This window comes from Onychostoma macrolepis, chromosome 19 (genome assembly GCF_012432095.1).
Source record: "Onychostoma macrolepis isolate SWU-2019 chromosome 19, ASM1243209v1, whole genome shotgun sequence".
Taxonomy (NCBI): Eukaryota; Metazoa; Chordata; class Actinopteri; order Cypriniformes; family Cyprinidae; genus Onychostoma; species Onychostoma macrolepis.
Window position 1 is genome coordinate 12678035 of NC_081173.1, and position 18887 is coordinate 12696921.

At 40.0% G+C, this 18887-nt stretch overlaps 1 protein-coding gene across 19 annotated transcripts in view; it reads right to left on the minus strand.

Moving 5' to 3' along the window:
- Positions 1–107: 107 nt before the first annotated feature.
- Positions 108–18887, minus strand: part of macf1a (microtubule actin crosslinking factor 1a) — a 176072-nt gene continuing 157292 nt past the window's right edge. For 4 of the 19 annotated variants that reach the window (XM_058752926.1, XM_058752915.1, XM_058752916.1 and 1 more), the window contains 24 exons: positions 18658–18813; positions 18374–18571; positions 17992–18120; positions 17319–17501; positions 17034–17189; positions 15914–16120; positions 15709–15828; positions 15414–15583; positions 15156–15315; positions 13911–14105; positions 13546–13818; positions 13250–13438; positions 13059–13170; positions 12435–12586; positions 12135–12297; positions 11896–12050; positions 11726–11800; positions 10969–10986; positions 9776–9893; positions 9288–9350; positions 6115–6326; positions 4383–4496; positions 3834–3939; positions 312–2192 (listed from right to left, as the gene is read on the minus strand). In XM_058752926.1, coding sequence (XP_058608909.1) covers positions 1954–2192; positions 3834–3939; positions 4383–4496; positions 6115–6326; positions 9288–9350; positions 9776–9893; positions 10969–10986; positions 11726–11800; positions 11896–12050; positions 12135–12297; positions 12435–12586; positions 13059–13170; positions 13250–13438; positions 13546–13818; positions 13911–14105; positions 15156–15315; positions 15414–15583; positions 15709–15828; positions 15914–16120; positions 17034–17189; positions 17319–17501; positions 17992–18120; positions 18374–18571; positions 18658–18813 — 3663 coding nt within the window. In that variant the 3' untranslated portion in view covers positions 312–1953. Of the gene's footprint in view, positions 2193–3833; positions 3940–4382; positions 4497–6114; positions 6327–9287; positions 9351–9775; positions 9894–10968; positions 10987–11725; positions 11801–11895; positions 12051–12134; positions 12298–12434; positions 12587–13058; positions 13171–13249; positions 13439–13545; positions 13819–13910; positions 14106–15155; positions 15316–15413; positions 15584–15708; positions 15829–15913; positions 16121–17033; positions 17190–17318; positions 17502–17991; positions 18121–18373; positions 18572–18657; positions 18814–18887 lie in introns of all 19 variants that reach the window. The other 15 variants (XM_058752913.1, XM_058752910.1, XM_058752907.1 and 12 more) reach the window with 9 other exon arrangements.

The window sequence follows — 18887 nt, forward strand, 5'->3', positions numbered from 1 at the left end:
ACCCCTAAAAATGCAAAAAGTGAGTGGCTATGTGTATTGCACTCAGTTGATTATAAAAATGAAATGACACTGTAGGACTGTGAGATGCCATGAGAGCTCAGCAGCGGTGTGGATGGTGTTTGGTGGGAAAGGATGTGAGTGGGTTTAAATATTTGTATATAAACACAGACACACAGCTGCAGAATGGAGATGATGGAACACCACCCTTCCCAAACCCCATCCGCTGCATCTGACCACCAAACATACACAGAGTCCAGTACAAACACACACAACTTACGTGTGACCAACACACACGGCACAAACAAAGGTGCTTCTATTCACTCGTGGGCCATTTCTGAATTCCCAAACAACTGTGTAAATCTTCTATAAAAGCACAGCGTGTTCAAATCTCTGCACACACCAAAGCCTCGTCCCTTTTTGAAGATTTAATGGGGTGTGTCATTATCTCTACTGCTTGTAATTACTGTGCCATTTCCTGTTAACTGTGGCATCCCTGCATGCACACACACACACGCCACTGGACAACACAAAACCAGACCGTTTTACTGCAAGCATTGTTTTAATACAAAAGAGAACAAAAAGGATTTATAATCATAACTTCTTTACTTTTACACAATTGCACCCCTTTGTCTCTCAGTCATGTCAAAAGAGTAACACAATCAAAAGGTGGATCCTTTCACAGCCCTCACCTCCCTCCCAATGACACAATAAATAAATAAAAATCACCTTTCTTCAGGTATTCATATACTTCAGCTTGTCAAAGACAAGATTCAAAGCGCCATTTTTAATGGGGGCTAGGCGAGCTGCCCCCATCATTCATTATTTAAGGTGCTTCCGTCACCAAAGAACAAGTAGGAAGCCACTTTTGACGTCTTCTAAAGTGTGTAGTCACCGGCAAAAAGGCCACCATTGGAATCAGTAAGCTTCCTGGTCAGTTATAACATCAGTCGGAGAATTTCATTACATCGGGAGCGGATGTACAAAAAACGAAACCAAGAGTGATTCCGGTTGTGTTAATACTAGTAATTCTTAAGAGTTGATATGATACTGCAATCACAAATAAATACAGCTCTTTACTCTAGAAAAGAAACAACATGTCAGGATTATAAATTAACCATGAAACAAACATTCACAATTGTAATAATTTTTGCATACTGTGGAAAAGCTCTGTAACATGATGTCTGTAACAAAACGACACAACTAGACTGCGTGGACACACAGCAAAGAAGACTGTCGGCGCGAATGTGTGCTGTGCGCTATAGGAGTTCCTTTAAAAGGATCAGGTGTGACGTGAAGGATCCAGTCTTCAAGAATCTTCACGCTGTGGGAAGGCTAGAGATATGTATCCTCCTCCACTTCCTCTCCGTATTACTGCGTTAATTTACCATGACAGGAACTACCACACATACATACGCACAAACATACATGAGTCCAAAAAGTCCCAAGTGTCCAGGAGGAAAATGTCTCTGTTTTTAATTGATTTCCTCTCATTTGCGGTGGCACAGACACTCAGGCGAGACTGGTCTGCAAACACTTGAAAAGGGTGGGTTTGTCCAACCAAAGTGACAACCATGCATGAGGTTTGGAGAGTGACGGGCGGTTGCATATTCATAGCGAAGAATAGTGAAATCCCCTGGTGCAGAACTGACGTCCCTCCCGAGTGTCTGTGTAGATATGTCTGCTCCCACAGGATGTTCTCCATCGCACATTCAAGAAAACGCAATGTCAGTCAAATTAAGGACATGATGTAGAACACAAATAAGGCAGCATTATGGTAGGTATTGATCTGGGTGGTGTAGCAGTGTGCGGCTGTGCTGGACGCTGGAGAGGTTAAGTCTGGTCCTGTTTCGTCTGAGCTGGCCGTTTGAGAGAGGAAGGTGTTGGTGTTCTCCTCCTGCTGGTTAAATCGCAACCACCTCAGAGTCAGTCACTTGGACTGATAGGGTGGAGGCTTCATTTCTTGCTCGCTGGTGTTTTGGGGCTGGGGGCCTTCTTGGAGATGGTGGGGATCTTGGAGGGTTTGGCCCCAGGCCGGCGAGGGGTGTCGGAGGTATCGGAGCAAGCCGAGCGTGTCTCCATGAGCTCAGACGTGTCTGAAGCGTCGCTGCCCCTTCGGCTGCTGGCTCGGCTTCCAGCGCGACTCCCTGCTCGACTGGCTGGGCCGCTCGTTGAGGACGGAGTGCGTTTGGTGTCTGATGAAGAAAGAGGATTCAAGTTTAAGGGAATGGAAAGCCAGATCAAAACACCACCACAATCTGAAATTTAACATTAGCAGAGTTGGGAATAGCAACACCACTACTGTATCTAACCCATTACTGACCAGTAATTGGCTAGTTTATCCAACATGTAGAAGTGGAATGTGACATTTTTTGTGCCCTGTGCTTTAGAGCAGAGCAAGTTTATTAATATTAGAAAATAGGCTTGTTTGGATGGATCAATGAACAAACAGCAACAAAAATTACTAACCAATTTGTTCAAGTTCCTGTCCTAAAGGTTTTCTTTCTTTCTCTTTCTTTCTTTCAGTGTGCTGCAGGAATGCATCCTAAAACATATCAGGTTCCATTGCCCTAATGGGTCAATGGGTTTTCTGAATGGTTTTTGGTTTAGGTCTGTGGTTAACACAAGCTGAAGATATTTATTCTACGACATAAAATACATCAGTAAACCCCCATTTTTGTTGTTAACAAGTGGCTAAATGGGACTACAGAGGTTGTCGGGGACATTATTCGTCATTACCCACAACAGGAAAACACATCTACTCACTAGTCCGCTTTTACAGCCTCATTTTTAAAATCATGCTCTTGCAAACTATTACAACTCAAACTTTCCAACTTGTAGATCTTAAAGATTGAAAGGGTGGTGCTGATGATGAAGAGACACACACCAACAAATTACTGTTAATGGTGAGAGCACTGAAGTTGTAAATGAATATAAATATCTAGGGACAATCACTGATGTAAAACTGACATGGGATGTAAATACAGTTTATAAGAAAGGGTTGCAATGATTGAAGAACAAACTAAATAAAATTGTTAATATGGCTAGTAAGATTGCACGTAGACAACAGCATAGTATGATAAAACTATGTGAATTTCGAGCTGTGAGGAAAAGCCATGCAATTCTTCTTTATGGTGAATATGAGTTATTACCATCTGGTCAAAGGTACAGGGTACCATTATTACGGACTGCCCGTGCACAAAGATCTTTTATATCCTCCAGTATAGCTCTGTTAAATTGTTTTTTGTGATATCACAGTTGTCATTTTACATCTATGGCAGTGGTTCTGTTGTTGTGAAAGGGTTGTAACTTGTTGATGTTTGTTTGTATCACTGAAGAGTTGCCGCAGATACAAAAATAATTTCCGAAAGGACAATAAACTAAACTAAACTGTCATGCCACCGTGTTATAGTTCATTTATAGCCTGCCTTCAGCTTTTTACTTCCGCCGATTGTATTTAGGATTCAAAATTCATAAAAGTTATTTGTGAAGATTATCTTGAATGTGTAATAATCATAAACTTATTGGTTGCAACACTAAAATATACTGCCCTCTTAAATAGCTTCAATATAGTACTTTTTGTTATTAGCTTGTAGTGTAGCTAACACTTTTCCAGAAGGGTCTGCTTGTACTTTCAATTACACTTACGTTCATGTTCATTTGTATAGTGCTTTTAACAATACATACCGCTTTAAAGCTACCTTAAAGAAAATGCTTGTTAAATTTTCAGCGTACTTTGCAATGTTATAATTTCAGTGTAGCTTTCCCAACACTGGAGATTATATTAATTCACATCAGTTTAAAAAGTCTGAGTGAAGCAGTTCAGGGTTTCGTACCGGAGCGTCCAGGTTTAGCAGCGGTTGGTGTTCCACCGTTTTCACCGGTTAAGGAGCCACGGCTGGAATGGAAAGTTGGTCTTTTCAGTTTAGATGTGGAGCCTCCCTATAAAAGCAAACAGAGAAAGTTTATTACAAATAGACATATTTCCCTGTGTAGCTACAGATAATAAGACTAACGGGTAAATCTGGTAAAATGTAGCTAAAAGTAACTGGAATTTGTTTTCTGGAAAAATCCAGCTACTTTTAATGTTCTACCAGATGCTCTACACCATGACCCTGATGAATAAAAACTATCATAAGAAGGTTTAACAAAATAATTCCTTGATGAACATGAAATTAACTGTTTCTCAAGCCAGCTACATCTGTCTGTTCTCAAACTGGAGACTAAGCTGCACAAGGTAACAGTCTACACTCTTTAGCAACATACAAGAGCCACAGAGTCTAGTGAGTCATCTACCTCATGTCCTTCCCATTTGTTGAGATCAGGCCACACTTAAAGCTTTTACTGTTAGTGTGCTAGGGCACTGGGAGGGGGCAGTGTGTTACCTCATGCCCAGGGGTCTGGCTGTGCTCTGGGCAGGACTGGCACTTGGTTGGTGTTGGAGTTTTACTGTGTGCCAGCCAGGGCTTGGCATAGCCACGAGATTGGGATTGGGAGGACTGGGAAATGCGGTAGCAGAAAGGACAAGGAAAAGTGGAGTAGCAAAAAGCAGTGGGAAGAAGCCAGGATAATCGGAAAAAGAGTAAAGTGGAGGGAGGCAATGCAGCATGGCAGAGCACAGTGTTTTTGTAGGTGGAGATGAGCACAAATAGGGAGGAAGGGTGGAGGAAGGCACATTTTCCAAGCAAGGGAGGGGAGAGGGACAAAAAGACAAAGAACAAATAAAAATTTCACAGATGACAATATGATTTTTGACATGCAGAGACAGTAGTGATCATGTCCGGATCCCAAAACAACAAATGTAAACACAAACCACAATCAGAGACAGAAAAACCATCCACCAAAAAGGAGACATCACACTGCTGATATCAAGACATCTTAAGGCAAGACTCGTATGTCGGCCTGGCCAAGTAATTGGAATTGATTTAAAAAAAAACAACAATTTTATATCAAGAAACATTTCTTAATTTTATATTTTATATTATATTTTATTTTAAAACAATAATAATTTTAATCTTAATAATTTTGTGGAAACTTTTCTAATTGAAAGTTCAAAAGAACAGCATTTATTTGAAACAGAAATCTTTTGTAACATTCTACATGCCTTTGATCAATTTAATGCATCCTTGCTAAAAAAAAAAAAAAGAAAAGAAAAAAAAGTAGTGTGTGTGTATTAAAAAAAATCCAAAAAGGTTGGCACCATATTAAACCAGTATTAAAAACTTTGTTCATATTTAATATAGGGCTTAATGCATTAAATGCCAGCAAACTTATAAAAGCTTCTGGGAATCTTATTTTAGATATATCTTTTCAATGTTTAAACTTTAGATGAAAACATAAAACACATGCAATTACACATATTTAAATACTCATGAAACATACAGATGTAGGCAAAGACCATGATGAACATTCAAATATGAAGTATGATGTTATGCGTTATGTGACAAAGGACATTTATTACCAAAGCTTTTGCAAGAGAAAGTACAGTTATGCTCAACTGTAAAGAGTCTGCTAGATCTCTCTCATTACCATTGGATTTTCTCTCATATTTTGTACTGCATATATATGTGCAAAGACCTCTAAGGCATCTAACTTCTTCAGCGCAGTAGTAATTATAAGATTTTATCTCTCGTTTTTGTAAAATGCTAAACATCATTTCCGATTCTGCAAATGGTGTCTATACAAATGCTTGTAAACAAGCACAACTGTATATCTAGATAAATTGATTAAATGTACACAATAGTTCAACAGTTCGGGGTTAGTAAGATTTTGATGTTTTTTAAAGAAGTCTCTGATGCTCTCCAAGGCTGCATTTATTTGATCAAAAATACAATAAAACAATATTGTGAAATATTATTACAGTTTAAAATAACTGTATAAATGTAATTTATTCCTGTGATGGCAAAGCTGAAGTATTTACTGTTACTTTTGATCACATAAATGCATCCTTGCTAAATAAAAGTATTATCATCTTCTTACTGACCCCCAAACCTTTGATACAACACCGAGACTGATAACCTTCAAATTTTTCATGAAGATATTAGTGCAAGCATGCTCCCACAACAAACAATAAGTACGGGTTATATCCCTTGTGGAGTGTAATTTGGTGACACTCACCCTGGAGGAGGCTGTAGGCGTTGCGGGTGCGGAGGGTAGAGAGGCGCAGCTGTGGGCACTGTGCGACGCGGATGAAGATGAACGGGTGGGCGAAGCCGTGCGCGATGAAGGTTTGGATCGCCGACCCCGGGACCGGAAGGCCGCCAAACCCTGCGTAGCTCCCTCTGGAAGAATGAACTTTTCTCGAAGCTCCAGGTTGGTACGTCCACGAGCTGCAGAAGATGAAAGGAGGAGAAATGAGATCAGCTACTTGGCTGTAAGGGACGATGATCAGGCGGAGAGCAGTGTGAGTGGAGAGAGTCAGCACTTCCTCCGGCAAACTGCTTTGACTCAATGCAGACAGAGGGATTGTTTACCCATTTTAAAAGCGGTCAGTGCGTGTGGTGGACACGATGCAGGGGGTTAACAGTGAAGTGAGTCAGAGCAAGCATCTTCAAAACAAGAACCCACTAAAAAACAAAACAAAAGCACAGCTTCCCTCAGCCCACCACGTAAAAATAATCATAAACAGCGTCGAAAGACACCTGAGGGTCATGCCTGATGATGCTTTTAGCAAACACAGAAAACCAACGCAAGCCTCCACATAGCATACTCAATAACAGATACCCAATGCAGCAGCCCTTGCACAACACACAGACCGGAGCAGCCAGCTGAGAGAGAGAATGGGAGAGAGAGAGAGAGAGAGAGAGAAGGGCTGTGCACAATGGCAGCAGTAGCTGTGGTCAGAAGATCTCTGTTATGCCCTGAAGACATCAGTGTTGGGGAGTAACTAACTAAAAGTTCCTCACAGACAATTCAGTTACAGTTTTCAGTAGTGTTACAGTAGGACATAGCATGTAGCCTTACAGACAGGCAAAATGCAACAAACGCTCACTTAAACTGGAAAGTGGGATTCGTTTTAGACAATCGTTTGAATAATTTATTGTGCAAAGCCCCACGTAACATTTTATGTCTACGGTTTTGTAGCAAAATATTAAATTCGGCTGTTCTGTTTTCAACCAAGTTATATAAAATGTAGATATAAATGTAAATGTGTTTCTAGCATTGTTGTTATTAACTGACACTAAAACAAACTATAATTTTTTTTGTTAACTGAAATAAAGCTATATATACACACACATTAAATATTAAATGAAAGCATTAACGTTACATTAATAGCACGCTTAAGTTTAAGTACTAAAATAAAAATATGCTTAAGTTTAAGTACCGAAGATAAAAAAAATGTATAAATAAAAAAAACAAAATGACATAAGCACATTATTAAATGTATAATTTTTATAGCAAATGATCAATAATTGATTACTACATTTACATTTAGTCATTTAGCAGACGCTTTTATCCAAATTATTATTTATATATATATATATATATATATATATATATAAAAATATATATATAAATTATTATTACATTTTATTAAGTTATATTATTATTAGAATTATTATTACTAAATTAAACTACATGAAAATTATATATATATATATATATATATATATATATATATATATATATATATATATATATATATATATATATATATATATATATATATATATAACAATTTAAGTACAAATAAAATAAAAATGAAAACCATAACACTGAAATTGTAAATAATACTGAAATAACAAGGTTTCCAATTGTATTCATAAAGTCAGTTTTCCTCAAGTTTAGCAGTTGTCCTAGCAGATAGGTTCAACTAATTCTTCGTATCAGAAAAACAAAGTGTTATCAAAAATGAGCTGGTGCTATCTTTCTTAAAATAAAATAAATGCCACTTGCTTTGACAATTCATAAACTATTTGAGATCAATGCATTTATTTATCCACATATTGCTCCCTTAAATAGTTTCAGTGCATTACGTTACTGTTTTGTTATTAGTTTGTAGTGTGGCTAATTAATTTTCCAAAAATGTGGCTTTACTGTAGTTGAACTACTTTAAATTATAAGTAGCTTTTAGCTTGGCAAGCTACAGTTTCAAAGTAGCTTCCCCAACACTGCATGACACTCACTTTTCCATCAAACCCAGTCAGAGCAGGGCAGTTGATAACTGCAGCACCATATAATTTCCTCCCCACAAACCAGGTGGGGCCTGTAATTCATTTCTCCATGAGTAATTGCTCTTTAAGAGTTGCTTCAAACAATATTAGAAACCCCAAGCCTGGCCACACCCTGGTCCTGGATGCTTTTTCACTTGCAATATTCATCCAGGACACACATGAAAGGAATCGAGTCCAGGCCTGGCCAAGCCTGGTTTGAATGGTTAGCATGATGCTAGCTGACACATAGACCTCACATAGTCCTCACACGCTCACACACCCCACATATACTAAAAGACACAGCAGTGATGGGATGGACCAGAAGCTGGACATAAAGGTTTAGAGGCTCAGAATGAAATAGACAGACAGATGCCGTCAAACAGGTAAAGAGGTGAGAAAGGAGAGAAGATGAGGTACCTCTGCAGCAGAAATAGCCAGGAGTGACCGTCACTGAGAGACACAAGAGACAACGTGAAAACACACATTCACACCATCCCACAGAAAGAGTCACATACACACACTCACGTTCTGTTGAAAGGGATAGATCACCCAAAAACTAAAACCTTTACTCACCTTCACCAATTCGTTCTAAACATGTATTAATGAGAAATTTAGCAGATGTCAATCACCTCAAATTGATTGACATTAAATCTAGCGTTCATCACATACTTGCATTGTATAGAAAAGAGCAGCTTGAACATTCTTCAAAATATCTTCATTTATGTTTCACAAAAGAAAAAGTCATACATGTTTAGAACCACATTTTCAATTTTAATTTTTGGGCGATCTTTTCTGTTAAGACCTCTTGCTGGGCAACAAACACCATTTTTGGAATATAAATATGCAGTAAGTATCTCAAATCAATATGCAGGAAGTGATGTAAATGACTGAGCCAGAATTCTCAAAGCGCAATTGATCCATTATGAGCTCCAGGCGTGAGGGTCGGGGTCGGGGTCGGGGCCGGGGCCGGGGCCGGGGCCGGGGCCGGGGCCGATTAGATCAGTCTCACGGTCAGCAAAGCACAGCAAAGCAACAAAGAACCAAACGAGGTGTGAGTGAAACAGAGGGAAAGAGAGGGAAACCAAACGAGTGAAAAAGAAGAATAATCTGAACGAGAAGGAGAGAGAAAAACCCAACCTATGCGAGATGATATGGAGCTGCTGGAGTCAGAACGGAGGATTTTAAGTCCTGGATGTTGCACTGGGGAGAGAGAAAGAGAGATAGGGGACGGGGCAGAGAAAGAGGGAGGGAGAGACCTAAGGAACATGCACCATGCACTACAATTGCACAAAAAAAAAAAAAAAAAAAGGAGAATGACAGGGAGAAAGAGAGAAAGGGCCAAATGTGTAGGCCATGCATAGAAAAACAACCACCATGGGAGAGAGGTCAGGAAGTAATAGGTAAATAATGGAAGATGAGATGAGAGTGAACTCGGATAGTACTAAAAAAAAAAAAGATGAGAACACTCATAGAAAAGAATTAAGTGAAAGATGATGAGATAAATGATAAAAGTCTTGAGTAGGAATATGAATAATGCTGTGTCTGTCAGTGTTGAGCACTTCCTGGAATCTTCTTTTTCATGCCCCTAAAGAACAACCTTCCTTCATCGCTTATGTCAGACTTACCTCGACAAGGGTCGTTCTTCACCAGGAATTCATCCAGCGCCATCCACCCTCCTCCAACCCGGACCATGACGGTACTGCGCAGGATTCGTACAAGACGCAGCTGCTGCGAGTCTCCAAACTGAGGAAATGCAGAGGAAAGAAGAGAAAGAGTGGAGAGGAACAAACGTGGATACGAGAGGGAAGAGGACAGACAGAGAGATAAAGGATTATCATTTTTTTCAAAGTCTTTTAAAGGGACAGTCCACCCAAATATTAAAGTTCTGCTCATGTTGTTCCAAACCTGCATGCTGTAATTTTTAGTGTGAAAAACAGAAGGAAAACTTTTCTATAAAATGATTTGCATGAAGATTCTTCAAAATTTTTCCTTCTATATTCCACAAAAAAACCAAAAAAACACTGAAGTTTGGAATGACATGAGGTCGAGCAAATAATGTGAACTACAATGGGTGAACTATTCCTTTAAGATCACATTCAAATTAGTTAATTATACTAATTATATTATGAAGTGCCAGGCAAATCAAAGAAAATCACACTGCGACATGCAGCAAACCACATTTTTTTAAATCTACATGATTTATGTTAAAGCTCGCCCCGTTCAAATCCCATCTCTACAATACACACCACACCACAGCAATTCTCTGGAATTTTTCCCTGAACGTTTGTCCTTTTTTTACTTCAAAGAATTGCTTTGGTTGAAGGTTTATTTTCTCTAAGTCAAGAAATCAGCCATTGGATAGTTTTCCTCCACCAAAAGCCAAAAAAACCTAAAATCGTAACAAAAAGCCCTGTAAATCTGAACCATTTCCTGATCATGATAAATCATTTTCAATAAAAAAACAAGCACATCCCAACCACAACACATAAGCTGAACCTTTGAAATCTGCCTCTGCATTTGGAAGGCGTATATAAATGCATTTAATATTTTGGCAATAGTACTGCAATTTTTGTCTCCCAGACAGGAAATGCCCACTGAGAAAGCAGGAAGGGACTAAAGAAATCCCCATTTCAGAGAGCAGCCAAGAATGTGGGCTGTCCACAGGGAATTCTTAGCTAGTCCATGCAGAAACTGTCCCGTACTGATTTAGATCTGGCTCTCTGAAAAAACCCAGAATAAAAGACCAGCTTCTACAGTGGGAACTGTACAGAGGCAACAGATTTCAGAGGACATGTCACAAACACACTGCTCACTTTACCTGATTCCCAAGGAAGAACTATAAAAAGTCCGGTGCACATGGAGGAGGAATAAAACAAGAGGAAAGAAAAGAAAAAAAGAGTGAAATAACAGATACAGACATAAACACATTAACCTTTTATGCTGGTATAATGATTCACTTCCTTTTAACTATTCCTAAAGATAGCATACAATGGAGAAAATGTCCACGGGGAGCGTGGTGATTTGTTGCTATAAGCAGGGTAGAGTGCTTGTGAATGGTTGCTTGAAAACAAACACAATGAGGACACCACAGAAGGTGAGGTAGTAAAGAGGCAGACAAATACAGACAAACATCAGGATGTGGAGTTAGCATCGTGGATCTGTAGCCTGTGCAATGCAACAAGTTAGTAAACGGTCTTGTCAAAGATCATTAACCAATGGATAATGATGTTGAGGTATGAAAGACCACTCAGTGGTCTTGACTGCAGCAGCCACGTCTCATGGGTTGATCGTTAGTTGGGTGTGAAGTATTATGGTGGTATTGCATACACACACACACACACAAAACTGCCAAGGCACCTTTATTTCAAATGACCAAGTCATACTGATGTAACTGAAAGAGTGTGATGCTGGTTAGAGTCGTAATATTACAATGGCAAGCTCAGGGATGATCTGAATGAGAAGGTGTGGTAAAGCAGCGCTCATTTATATACTTTTATAAATGTCATATTAAATGCATTAAAACTTCTAGACTTGAATTAATTCTTGAGTACTACTATTGGGCTCCAGATTCTCACCCTGTACTTGTTCTCTCCAATCTGCTCCACCTGAAACCTCTTGGCACACTTGCACTGGGCCACTTGTCTGGTGACCTGGGATAAAAAATAAAATAAAAGTGGATTTAATTCAGCTTAAACATATGAAAAGTACATTATCATGCCAAATCTACAAAATTCATCGTCCATACCTCATCTTCGATCTTATCAGCATCTGTTGTGGGTCTGTAAGCATCTTTGTTGGGGTGCAAAGCAGCCACAAATTCATAATAGTCGATGTAGCCATCGCAATCACGGTCAAAGATATCAGCAACAGCTGTCATCTCCAGCTTGCTGGTAGGGAACTCTGCAAACAAAATGCATAGTTAAAGTGGCATTTAAAAAACGTACATGAAAACGAAGATCAGCAGGCAAGTCCATGATGCCATACTTGATGCCAAGATGCCATCTATGAACTCCTGGCGGGTGATCTTTCCATCCTGGTCCTTGTCTATGCGTCGGAAGAAGTCCATGACTCGAGACTTCTTGTGGTTCATCCAGCGCATGTATTTCTTCCTCCACACATCAAAGTCAAAGTTGGCAAATTCTTTAAGCTGAGGGAAGAGAAAGGTCATTATTACTTTTACTGTTCAGATTTCATGAGTTTGATATCACTACTACTACTAGTACACAAAGAGCACAATCAAGAGTTTAAAAAAAAAAAAAATTAGTATAGTAATAGATGCAATACCTCCTCTAGTCTGTCGAGAGCATCATTCAGCTTGCGCTGGCGATCGAGGGCGAGCAGCCACACTTGTTGCCAGCGGGAGCAGAGCTGCGTGAGGCGAGGGTTACCACTGGTTACCTGTACTGAGTGCTGCTGTTGCTGCTGCTGGTGCTTTCCTGTAAGGAGAGCACAGTAAAATATGTTCAGAATAGCATACTACTGTACTAAGTGAATTCTGAGATATATTATGCATACTATGCACAGCATACACATTTATTGTACATATGGAATACATTAATGACTGCATACACAATGCACTGTGCTTGACCTTCAATTTCTATTTTTCTCATTTTTATCCTTTAAAATTGCTTAATCTCTTTCACATCCTATTTTTAAAACAATAGGCAGTATACAGTTTACACTGTACAGTATTAAGGAGTGTGTACAGTTTAAATCTATACTACCGCTCAAAGGTTGCAATAATTGTAATAATATTTCACAATATTTTACTGTATTTAGCATAAGCTACTTCTTTTTAAAAACATTTTGAAAAAATCTTGTACCAACCCCAAAAATTTGAACAGTAGCGTATGCAAAGGTTTTGTGTTTGTATGCAGTATGTGTGCAGATGAGGATAAAGTCTCTTACGGGCCCCTCTCCTGTCTGAAAGGCTGCTGGGATGTTCTGCTGGTTTCCTCTTGTATGTCTTTGTCACTTTGTCAACATCAGGTTGTTTTCGGGTCATTTCTTCCATAAACACCTGATGGAAGACAACAAAACCAATAAGAAACCTCTCAGTATTAAACAATGCAATTAAGATAAAAGACTGAATGGCTCACTTGATGCTCTGTGATTAGTGTCTTCAGTTGAGGGATGTCCTGGGGGAGTGGTTCAGTATCACGCTGCACCAGTGTGGTCTCCGCCCACTGTAGCCATGACAGCAGCTCCTCCAGTAGTGTAGCATTGTTGAGCAATTCAGTCAGAGCCGTCTCCAAGCGCTGCTCGTGCTGTTTGGCCCACGTCAGCACCTGTAGAGCAAACATTATTACATGACTTTTGTATTAAATACACATTTCAGACCTATTATAGCAGGCGGAGACATTTATCTAACTTTTGGCCTAGACAGGCTTCATACCTCCTCAAAGCGAGCTCTGATGATGGTGATCCAGTGTTTGATGGTTGTGATGCAGTCTGGGTGGCACACAGCTAGGATGGCTTCACCCATGCCAGCAGCTTTATTCACATCCACTCTCTTCTCCTCCACCGTCTGCATGAAATCCCGGTGCGTGTGCAGTAGTGCCTGCAGAGTCTCTACCTCCTCTGGCAGGACGCCACGGAAACGCAATGTTTGCTCCGCCTCCGAAAGCCACTCCAGCAACATCTGAACAGCTGTGCGGAACTCTTCTGCCTGCAGAAAAAGAGAGAGAAAATAGATAGTCAGAAGAAAAAATTAACACTACTCTTGGTTTCATTCAAAATCTAAAAAACAGTCAGACGTACCTGTTTGAGAGCCTGTTGGAGCCGGGTCTGTTTGGAAACAGACAGGGCACAGACTGTTTCCCAGCGGTTGCTAAGCTCCTGCAGTTGAACTTTGACCCAGGCTGTGTCGTCCCGGCCTGTCTCCATCAGCTCTCGGGCAGACCGCTTCAGAGCCTGCACACTACCGGTCCTTTTTCCCAGCTCTTTCTGGAAGACCTGAGGAACAATAAATAAAGCACAACCACTTAAATCTCTGTCCTACTTAGAAATGTCCTTCCTAGTAAAAGTCGCATTCAAGCCTCAATAGGTGCGTTTCCATTACAGATTTGCACAAACTTTTGCGATATTTTATAAAAAAAAATTTCCTCTCGCAATAAGTCATGGCGACAGATGTTGGTAGGTTTATGTATATCGCAGCCACTGCACTTGCCATTATTTTTAATCAAAGGAGACGTATGAGTATCTTCAGAGAAGAAGCACGGAGAGCTGCTTCTGAAATGTGCCGTCGCGCAGCTGGTATAAACACAAGCATTGACTATAGAATGGCCGTGGTGGAGCCGTAATGTGCCACAGACGTATGCAGTGTAATTAAGGGTTTATCCAAGCATTAATGGCAAGGAAAGCCCTTATACTTTAGAGTGGCCACGAATGTGGTGTTTCTTTTGAGGTTCTAGTATATTAAAGAATGATCATGTGACTTTTACGTAGGTGACCTGGTGACATGTAATTAAAATGCAAAAAAATTATTTTTGCAGTTTTGCGAAATATTCTATTTATAACTTTTTTGCAATATATGAGTTTTTGCAAAATTGACGTGTCTCCACTGGGCGTATTTTCAATTTTCAATTTCAATTTGCGCAATTTGAAGGGTAATGGAAATGCAGCTACTGTGTCTATAATGATACAATCTGGTAAAAAAAAATATTAAAAAATACTAGGTTGTAAATTGCGGAAGGGATTGCAGTAATGAGAGAAATCACTCAAATAAGTCAACAAATATATGTATTTTCAAAGTTTCAAAAAACTGTGCTTGATTGTTATAAATCAATCTATAAATAAAAATTAATAAAAAATTAAGTATTAGCTTGACATTTTCAGACTGTTCTTGTAATTGATTAAAATGAGTAAAATCTTTATAAATTAATGCTCACAGTCACTATAGACCTTTTTATTAATGACTAAAAAGGAAATTTGTGATGTGAGTCTTCAGATTTCATGTTTGAAATCTTTGAAAGCAACATTTCCTGAGAATCACCCCATTAGTACCTTATGGGAATCCATTAGGTTGGAAACCAGATCCAGATCTCCATGGACCGGCTGGTCCTCTGCAAGCTGAGGTTCCACACGATACAGCCAATCAACAAGTGCCTGGAGAGCCTCAGCAAACTGACCTGAGAACAAGAGGGCTTCCTCCAACTTGTGTTGCCTGAGGAGAAAAACATTCCAAATTATTTTCTTTTCTTCACTTCATTCAACATTCAATCATTACCCAACTGGGCGAAGTCATATGGCAGAATTTCTCACCTCTCCACGCTCTTTCCACAAACTGTGTCCCATTTGTCACGGACCTCGCCCAACAAGTGGTCCAGTTTTTGTGTATCTGCAGGCAGTGTGGCCTTATCTCTCATGGCCTTCCCAGAGCGCACTGTGGTGTCGTACACTGGCTGCTTGGAGCCAAGAGACTTCTGGAACTCCTGCAGTACAGTGATTAACAGATAGAGGGCATAAGAATTAATAAAATGAATAAAAATGTTATTAGCTTGTTGAATAAACATAAATGTTGAACTTCCCATAGCATTTTAATACATGCATGCTGTACCTTGTGTTTGGCCAGCTGGACTTTAATCTTGTCAGGCTCATTAGAGATTTCCAGCTCAGAGTCCAGCCTGCTCTCTGCTTCCTCCAACCAGTCTGTCAGTTTCCTCCAGGCCTCATGAAACTAAATAAGACAAGACTGCCAACTTCAGACACAGAAAAGGCATGATCAGAGCAACACAGACAGAGTGAGGTAAACCAAATTATACCTGTTTGGCTCTCTTGCGGGCCTCATCCAGGTGGCGTCCTCGGTCTAATGATCTCTGCACCAGTTTGTCCCAGCGGGCCTGTACACTAAGCAGCAGGTTCTTGATGAGAACCACATCCTGTTTGAGACTGGCAAACCGCAGCTGAGAGCCAGCTTTCTCTAGAGCCAGAACCTGTTCTCTGTGAGTGTTCACCTCATTCACAAACACCTGAAACATACAGGAACATACAAGGACTTAAGTTACTCAAAAGTAGTAAATTCTATCAAAACTCTTAAAGGGGTCATATAATGCCCATTTTCCACAAGTTGATATTATTCTTTAGTGTCTTAATGAAATGTCTGTAACATAGTTTGATTAAAATTTCTCATTGGTAGTGTAAAAAACACCCTTTTTACCCTGTCAAAAACAGCACTTTTCAGAGCAAGCCATATTGTGTCATTCTCCTTTAAATTTTGCTGAGCTCTGCTGACTCCGCCCCTCTCATTCCGAGCCGCTCTCTGAGGGACTGTTTACTTTAGCCGCATTCATTGTGAAACTTGCTAATTAACACATTATTAGGAAAGGCCATTTGCAAAGATTTATTTAAAAAACCTTGTACTCACTTCTTCTGTAGGTGAAGCTGGATCACAAATGATTTGCACGAACAAAGACACATTTAGGTAGATCGAGGGCGCATTCCCTTCAGAACCAAACCTAATCCTCTTCAGCGGCTCAGATGAAGGGAGTAAATGACTACTGCTATGTTCATTATTACATCCAACAACAAAACACCTCAATCGCTAAGGAGTCATTCTTGTCTACATCTGCTCCGGCGGTGAAATAACTGATGACAGCTAACTCAGGGCGGGTCTGTCAATCAAACTATGGTGGGAGTGGCCTTCATCCGTGTGACATCACACAGACAGATGGCTCGATTTGAGAAAGGGGTGAAGATTTGAGTAGATTAAAAAAAAAAAAAAACACTGGGTGGATTTTTATCATTATAGGGTGGTTGTGTACACACTGCCAACACACATTTCAGTTCAAACAACTTGTAAAAGTGCATGTAGCATTATATGACTCCTTTAACAAAAGCAAAAAATATGTGCAGTACTTAAGCAAGCCACATTTTCTGACCAACCTTGTGCTCATCTATCTGGAATAGGACGGTGTCGAGAATGAGGCTGGGTGGCTGAGCCATGTTGAGAGTCTGCTCTGCCTGTGTCAGCCAGTTTATGGTGTCCTGCAGGGAGGTCTGGAATCCTGTCGCCAGTGAGACAGCTTCCTCCAGTTTACCCTGTGGAAAGAGATGGACACAGAGGCAGAGGCATCTTAGGATTGGAAGGCAGAATAAGACACTTCATTCATGTGTTCATTAATTATCAAATCTGTTATTTAAACATGAATGTAAGGTCATAAATCTCACCCTTCTGTCATCCATTTTGGCATTGAGACTGGCCCACTTGTTCTGTAGCATGGCCAGGTTCTGTTGGGTCTGGGTGGTACCAGGTCCAGCATCCTCCCCGCCTCTGGCCAGCAGAATGGACTCTCCCTGATCTAGTAGCCGATGGTACTGCTCACTCCTCTGGGTCAACTGAGCCTGGAGCTCCTATAAACAGGGTCAGAGCAGGATAGGTTGATTTGTTGCAGTTATTAACTAAAACTACTAAATTTGTTTGTTAACTAAAAAATAAAGCTGAAATATAACTAACTAGATGAAAAACTTCAGAAATGCTGGCAACTAACTGAAATAAAGCCTATAATTTAAAGCTAAATAGACTTTAAATTTAAACAAAATTAATAAAAATGACAAAAGCACAAAATGTCTAAAACTAAAATAAAAACAAAAATCTAATTCAAAATATTAAAAATCACTAAAATAAAACTGTCAACAAATAATAACATAACGCAATTAGGCTTTTCCTAATAGAATGCAAAGGCAACATACTCCTGACTATGTTCTTCATTTAATGTCATTTCTTTTTAGAATTTCCAAAGAATTTTAAATAAATAAAGTAAAATACATGCTCTAATAATAATATATTTGAGAGTGATTTGATATCTAATGAGTGGACTAGAGGTGAACTCATTTTGTGTACCATGTGTTGCTGCAGCTGCTCTCTGGCGGTCTCAGGCAGGCCACCTGTGGGTTTGGCAGCGGACAGCTGACTCTCTGTGCGTCTGAGCCACTGCAGAAACTCCTCCAACTCTCCATGGAAACCCTCCGCCTAACACAGAAACCATGCAGGGGAAAGACAATGAGCTAATTGATCCAACACCTGTACTACAATATTAAAGAGAACCATTCTCGCCGCACAGCAACCCTCCAAACTGCATCCATTTCATTGAATTGACTTAAATGTAATCCATTGCAAATGGTGCATTTCAGGCTACAAACATATGCAGATGCACTTGTTTTTTATTGGTGCTTTCAATCAGATCTCTCTGTATAATGATGCAGTGGTAATATCTAGAGAGCACCTGTTGCAGGGCAGCTTCCAAAAGCTTCTGCCTCTCATCAGACTTCAGCAGAAGGTTCTTCCAGCTGCGGTTGAGCTCATCCAGCTGGTCTCTCAGGTGGTTGATTTCGTCTCCAGGACTGGACTCCAGCAGCTCAGAGCCTGCTCTGTTCACCGTCTCCACTGTAGCCCGATGGGACAGCACGTCGTTTCTTAAAACCTACAAAGACAGCTTGATTAATGGAAACCATTTTAAAAAGGAAATAAAAAAGTAGAGTACATAAAAATGTCCCAAATATTCCATACATGATGCTTAGCCAGCTCAATTTCGATGGCCTTGGGGTCAGAGCTAATGGGTCGTTGGGTGTCCAATGTGGCGTGAGTGTGACTGAGCCAAGACTGCAGCTCAGAGAGAGCATGCTGGAACTGACCTAGAGCCAACAGCGCACCCTCCAGTTTGTGCTGCGAGAGAGAAAAGAGTCAAAATACAATCAAGAGTAAGAGCATTTCCTGTCTGCCCTCTAAAATGCAGATGA